This window comes from Eimeria maxima, genomic scaffold (genome assembly GCF_000499605.1).
Source record: "Eimeria maxima Weybridge genomic scaffold, Emw_scaff1680, whole genome shotgun sequence".
NCBI classification, from domain to species: domain Eukaryota; phylum Apicomplexa; class Conoidasida; order Eucoccidiorida; family Eimeriidae; genus Eimeria; species Eimeria maxima.
The window spans coordinates 1-6,631 of NW_013564597.1; the positions used below are offsets into that span (position 1 = coordinate 1).

Consider the following 6,631-nt stretch of genomic DNA (forward strand, 5'->3'; position numbering starts at 1 on the left):
ATGTGGGGCCCCACACTTAGTGGCAGGAAGTGGGGATCGATCGATCCCCCTCCATACTGGGATCGATCGATCCCCTTTATATAGCGGGATCGTTCCCCTCTATCTATAAGGAGGGGGATCGATCCCCTCAATTGCGGGATCGATCGATCCCCGTATAGAAGGGGATCGATCCCCCTTGTAGACGGGGATTGATCCCTACTGTAGATGGGGATCGATCCCCACTACCCCCAATTAGTACCACCAGCAGCAGCACGTAAGATTTGGCTGCGATGGCAGTTGGGGGTCGATCCCCTCTGTATGGGGATCGATCCCCGTATAGAATGGGATCGATCCCCCCTCCCTTTCTTCTTCCCCTCTAGAGACATCAGCAGCAGTAGCTAAGATATTTGGCTGCGGTAGGATCGGGGATCGATCTCCGATCCCGTGGGATCGATCCCCCTCTAGAGGGGGTAGGAAGGGGGGCCCACCCCTTATCATAATCAAGAGCAAAGGGCTCCTTCCTTCCCCCTAAATGGGTTAGGGGGCCCTGTTGCTTGTGGGGCTGCCACGTTGCTACTGCTGCTGTAGCTGCAGCAGCAGCTGCAGCAGCAGCAGCTGCTGCTGCATGCAGTAGTTCCTTTTATGGAGAGTAGAGGGGAGCTGCTGTTGTTTAATTGTTACCGACAGAAGCAGCCCAGTGCGGTTGCAAGTCGCTCGAACCGAAACTTGGGGCTTTATTATTAGTCTTATATATTCTCCTTGCACGCATGCATGCATGCCTATACATATGCTATACTCTTGCATGCATGCATGCATGCATTCATATACATACGCTCTATTATTAGTCTCCTTATTTATCTTCTTGCATGCATGAATGCGCCTGCATGCTGAAGCTAAGGTCTTCCTTAGTGCTTATGCTGTTGCATGCATGCAGATGCATGCATGCATGCAGATGCATGCATGCATGCAGATGCATGCATGCATGCATTAGTGCCTCTATCTAGATATATTAAAAGAAGAGTGACTTATTAAACGATAGATGAGCAGCAGCAATGCTGCTGCAGCAATAAACGGTGTCTTTGTCTTGTGTTGGGGTGTCTGCGCACATATATATTGGCAGCAGAAGACAAGATGCTGCATGCGCTGCATGCAGCGCAGCAGCAGCATCTTGTCTTCTTGCTGCATGCAGCGCATGCATGCAGCAAGGGGTAAGTAGTAGTATAGTAGGCGTTAAGGTGCCTTAGCTAGCTAGCTAGCTAGTTAGCTAGCAAGCTGCCTATACACCGCAGCAGCTGCTAACACCCAACCCCACCGCACAACAACCCCTTTATATAATAAATAAATAAGAAGAGACACCCCAATAATATCTATAAGGAGGGAGAGGGGGCAGCATTTCTTCTTCTTATTTGCCGCCATCTTCTCTTGCGGATAAATATAAATATATATTTATTTCCACTATCTAGTCTGCTAGACTGGGGTGTATATACACATCCATGCATGCATGCATACATGCATGGATGCAAACATGCATGTATGCATGCATGTACTGTATGTGTATATATGTACGTATACACGTAGATGTATGCACGTCAAAAGAAATACTATGAGGAAAGCCCTAATGCATGCATACGCATGCATGCGCACGCATATGCATGCATATGCATGCACATGCATTTGTATGGGGCTTTACATGACTATATATATACATACGCATGTGCGCATGCACATTCATATGCATGGGACTTCCCATGCCTGCCTGTATACACCTATGCATGTATTCACGTATGCATCCACGCATGCACCTATGCATGCACCTATGCATGCATACACTTACGCATGCACCCACCTATATGCACACATACACCTATGCCTGCATGCATCTATGCCTGCATGCATGCACTTATACACCTACGCATACATACACCTATGCCTGTATACACCTATGCATGTATACGCCTACGCATGCTTCTGCATGCACCTATGCATGCAGATGCATGCATGCTCTTATGCATGCACCTGCAAGCATCTGCATGCACATTATTAATGCGCAAACAGCCCCGCTGCCTGTTTCCATGCTCCTTCTCCAATGCATGCATGCATGCACCTATGCATGCATGCATGCATGCACTAATGAGAGAAGAGCCCCGGTGTTTGTTTATAAGCCGCCTCTATAGATTCAAACTAAGTGTTGGATGTGTATGCCTGCATGCACCCTATGCATGCATGTGCATGCACCCTATGCATGCATGTGCATGCACCTATGGATGCATGCATGCATGCATGCATGTATGAATGAATGAATGAATTACTAGTGCATGCATGCAGTTAGTTAATGAGAGAAAAGCCCCGCTGCCTGTTTATATGCAGCCTCTATAGATTCACTAAGTGTTGGATGTGTATGTGTATAATAAGCTAATTGATGAATATTATTACCTGCATGCATAGCATTAGCACATTGTTGTATAATATCTCCTGCATGCATGCATAATAGATGACAACCTAATATGTCTCCTGTCTCCTTTTTATATATTAATTTAAATATTCCTTCTCCTTCTCCTTCTGCTAATGCCTTAGAATTTCCTCGTAAATAACTACGACTAACTCCTACTGTAAATCCTTCCTTACGCCCTAATTCTATCGCCTCTGGTTCCGTATAGCCTGCATATATATATACACACACCCCTAAACCCTAAACCCTAAACCCTAAACCCTAAACCCTAAACCCTAAACCCTAAACCCTTAACCCTTAATACAATATTATTATCATCTTATTATATTATATAATAGACAATAAATATACAATATATATAATATACTTCTTACTACTAATACTGCTACTACTACTACCACTACTACTACTGCTGCTGCTGCTGCTGCTGCTGCTGCTGCTGCTACTGCTGCTGTTGCTTGCTTACCAACGAATGCGATCTCTGGATTAGTAAAGCATGCAGCAGGAATAAGACGAGGATTAAATTGTCTCTTTTTTCCTGCAATTGTATCTACAGCAGCAACAGCTTGTGCAGATGCTGCATGCGCTAGCTGTAGTATACCATTAGCGTCTCCTATACAATATAGACCCTCTACTACTGCTCCTTCCTCTCCTTCTCCTCCATCAGCAGCAGCAGCACCACCAGCAGCAGCAGCAGCAGCAGAGGGGCCGTCAAATGCCTCACGGGGACTCCTGCTGCTAGGGGTACCACGTAAGACACGCATGCAACTATCTACAGGTATATATCCTCCTTTTGTTAGATTTACCCCTAATACCTCCACACCTAAACCCTGTATACACAAATAAATAAATAAATAAATAAATAAATAAATATAATTATATTATTATAGTAATAACAGCAGCAAGAACAGCAGCAGAAAGAGCAGCAAGAACAGCAGCAGCAGGAGGAGCAGCAGGAGTATATATATACCTGTGTAGCTGGTCTCCTTCCTGCAGCAACAAGACATGCATCAGGATAAATAGTCCCTTTGCTTTCTCCTGTCTTGGTGTCTCTTAGTTGTATCTCTAGCGGTGCAGGAGCAGCAGGAGCACCACCGCCAGCAGCAGCAGCAGCAGCAGCAGGAATAGTTGTCCCTTGTTGTTGCATGCGTTTAACAGAAGCAGCAATAGTATTAGTAATTAATTTAATAGGTTTATTTATATCCCTTTGCTGCAGTAATAATTTATTAGCAGCAGCAGCTAACTCGGGATCGATCCCAGGGAGGAGACGATCCCCAGCCTCAATAATAACACACTCCAACCCCACCGCTGAAAATATTTCTGCAAATTCTAGCCCTATAAATCCTGACCCTATTATAGCTATATAGGAGGGGACTACAGGTAGGCCTATTGCTGTATCGCTAGTCATTATCTGCTGCTGCTCCTGCTGCTCCTGCTGCTCCTGCTGCTCCTGCTGCTGTAGGGGAGGAGAAAGGGAAGGAGACGGTATATCTATACCCGGGGGGACAAACGGATAAGAACCAGGGGCTAAGATTATATTCTTTGCATATAATACTTTGGGGATACTTCCTGCTGCTGCTGCTCCTGCTGCTGCTGCTGCTCCTGCTGCTGCTGCTCCTGCTGCTGCTGGTGCTGGCTGGAGGGAGAGCTGACCAGGACCAATTACTTTTGCTCGTGCACTTATGACGGGAATCTTATGTGCTGCTAAAGAATTTAATAAACCATTACGTACCTGCATATACACCCTAAACCCTAAACCCTAAACCCTAAACCCTAAACCCTATAAACAATATAAACCTTATAAACCTTATAAACCCTATAAACCCTAAACCCTAGATCTGCGGATACACCCGGCATACACATAAGGAAGAAAAAGGCTAAAAAAGGAAGGGTTTATTTCCTTTATTCTCTTACACCACAAACCCTAAACCCTAAACCCTAAACCCTAAACCCTAAACCCTAAACCCTTACCTTAGCTGCAACACCAAGAGCATATTCTCCTGTTTTTCTTGGATCTAACTTAACAGCCCCATCAGCGAGGTGTATACCCATTTGCTGCAGTTGCTGCTGCTGCTGCAGCATGCGTGCTCTCCTTGCTGCAGCAAGAAGGGCCTTACTAGGTATACAACCCCTATTAACACATGTACCCCCTGGGTCCCCTCCGCTAATAGCAGCAACACTAAGCCCCAAAGCCTTTGCATGCAGACATGCTGCATGCCCTCCTACACCAAGCCCCACGACGGCTATGTCATAAGGGTCTTCCTTAGTCCCTGCAGCAGCAGCAGCAGGTGCTGCTGCTCCTGCTGCTGCTGCTGCTGCTGTTCTTGTTGTTGCTGCACGGGAGGAGGAAAAGGGGATAGACAGACTTCGACCTCTTAGACGACCTAAGGAAGAAAATGGACCTGCTGCTGCTCCTGCTGCTGCTGCTGCTGATGGTGCTGCTGCTGCTGCTGCTGCTGGATCAGCAGCAGCAGCAGAAGGGGACAGGAGAGGAGAAGACCCTAAAAAGGAGACACTTCTGTTCGTTGGTTGCACGAAGGCACAGGTGAGCTGTACAGACACTGCAGTTAAGCAGCAAAATATGTTAACTGCAGCAGCAGCTGCTGCTGCAGCAGCAACAGCAGCAGCAGCAAGCCTCCCCATTTCCTTTTAACTAAGAACAAACAAAACTACAAAAAAAAATAAATGGTTGTAACACCCCCCAGCTGCTGCTGCTGCTGCTGCTGCAGCAGCCTACTAGCAGCAGCAACAACAGCAGCAGCAGCAGCTGCTGCTGCTGTTGAGTAGAAGATGTGCTAGGAAGGAAGAACCTTCTTAGTCGTGCGGTGTACAGACACCACACAGACGTAAGGAGACACTGCAGCAGCAGCAGCTGTCTGCATGCAGCAGCAACAAGTGTCTCCTATTTTTGTCTCTTTTTCTTTTTCTTAAGGAAAAGAAACAGCAGCAGCAAATGCTTTGCTGCTGTGCTGCTGCTGCTAAGGAGACAATTGTCTCTTTATAGCAGCAAGGTGTTATCTGTCTAACCACCACACAACCCAGCTGGCAGCAGTACAGCTGCTGCTGCTGCTACTACTGTTGCTGCTCCTGCTGCTGCTCCTGCTGCTCCTGCTGCAGCAGCAGACACAGCAATATAAATAAATAAATAAAATAGTCTCTCCTTCTTTATACAAATTAACTCTTGCTGCTGCAGACAAAGACAACAACACCAAGACACGGGGCTGCTGGTTGTCTCGGCGAGCCGCTGCTGCTGCTGCTGCTACTGCTGCTGCTGGTACTACTGCTGCTGCTGCTGCTGCTGCTGCTGCATGCAGCCCCGATATACAGCAGCAGATCCTCTGCTGCAGTAACATATATACATTTATATTTATTTATTTACTCTTTCTTTTCTTTTATTGATAAGAAAATATTTCCTTAAGGAGGTAAAAACAAAGAAAAACAGCAATTCTTGCAGACTGCTGCAGCAGGAGGAGCTGCTGCTGCTGCTGCTGCTTCTCCTGCTGCTGCTGCTGCTGCTGCTGCTGCTCATATCTTCTTCCTCTTAAATATTTATAAAAAATAATATTATATTTTACCTTCAGCTGCAATAAATATATTGCTGCTGCAGGACCTGTAGCAGCAGCGGCAACAGCAGCAACAGCAGCAGCAGCAACAGCAGCGGCAGCAGCAACAGCGAAAGCAGAGGCAGCAGTGCCACAAGAACTGGCCATTGCAGCAGCTGCAGCAGCCACAGCAGCGATACAACCTTTACCAGTAGTAAGAATCGCAGCAGCGACAGCAGCAGCAGCAGCAGGCGCAGCAACAGCAGCAGCAGCAGCAGCAGCAGCAGCAGCTGTGGTGACAAGCAGAAGCATCACAACGAGCATCGTCAGTACAACAGACAAACACAGCAGCAGCAACAGCAACAGCAACAGCAAGTGAAGCTGCAGCAGCAGCAACAGCAGCAACAGCAGCAGCAGCAGCAGCAACAGCAGCAGCAGCAGCAGCAGCAGCAGCATTAGCTGCAGTGCCTGTATCTGTTCCCTTTATTGTAGCATTTCTTTTTATTTTTGTCTTCTTTTTCTTCTTTTTATTTATTTTTAGTTAATTATATAATTAATTATTATTTTTTTTTGTCTATTTAATAAATAATATATTTATTTAATTTATTTATTTATTTATTTATTTATTTATTTATTTATTTATTTATTTATTTATTTATTT

General features: G+C 45.9%; 1 protein-coding gene across 1 annotated transcript; it reads right to left on the reverse strand.

Moving 5' to 3' along the window:
- Nucleotides 1-2,308: 2,308 nt before the first annotated feature.
- Nucleotides 2,309-4,480, reverse strand: EMWEY_00054790 (dihydrolipoyl dehydrogenase protein, putative; the record flags this gene model as incomplete). The annotated part of the gene is made up of 5 exons (XM_013480157.1): nucleotides 2,309-2,412; nucleotides 2,605-2,637; nucleotides 2,895-3,258; nucleotides 3,735-4,160; nucleotides 4,400-4,480. The coding sequence occupies 5 exons, from the start codon at nucleotides 4,478-4,480 to the stop codon at nucleotides 2,309-2,311; spliced, it is 1,008 nt and encodes a 335-aa protein (XP_013335611.1).
- Between the last annotated feature and the right edge of the window lie 2,151 nt (nucleotides 4,481-6,631).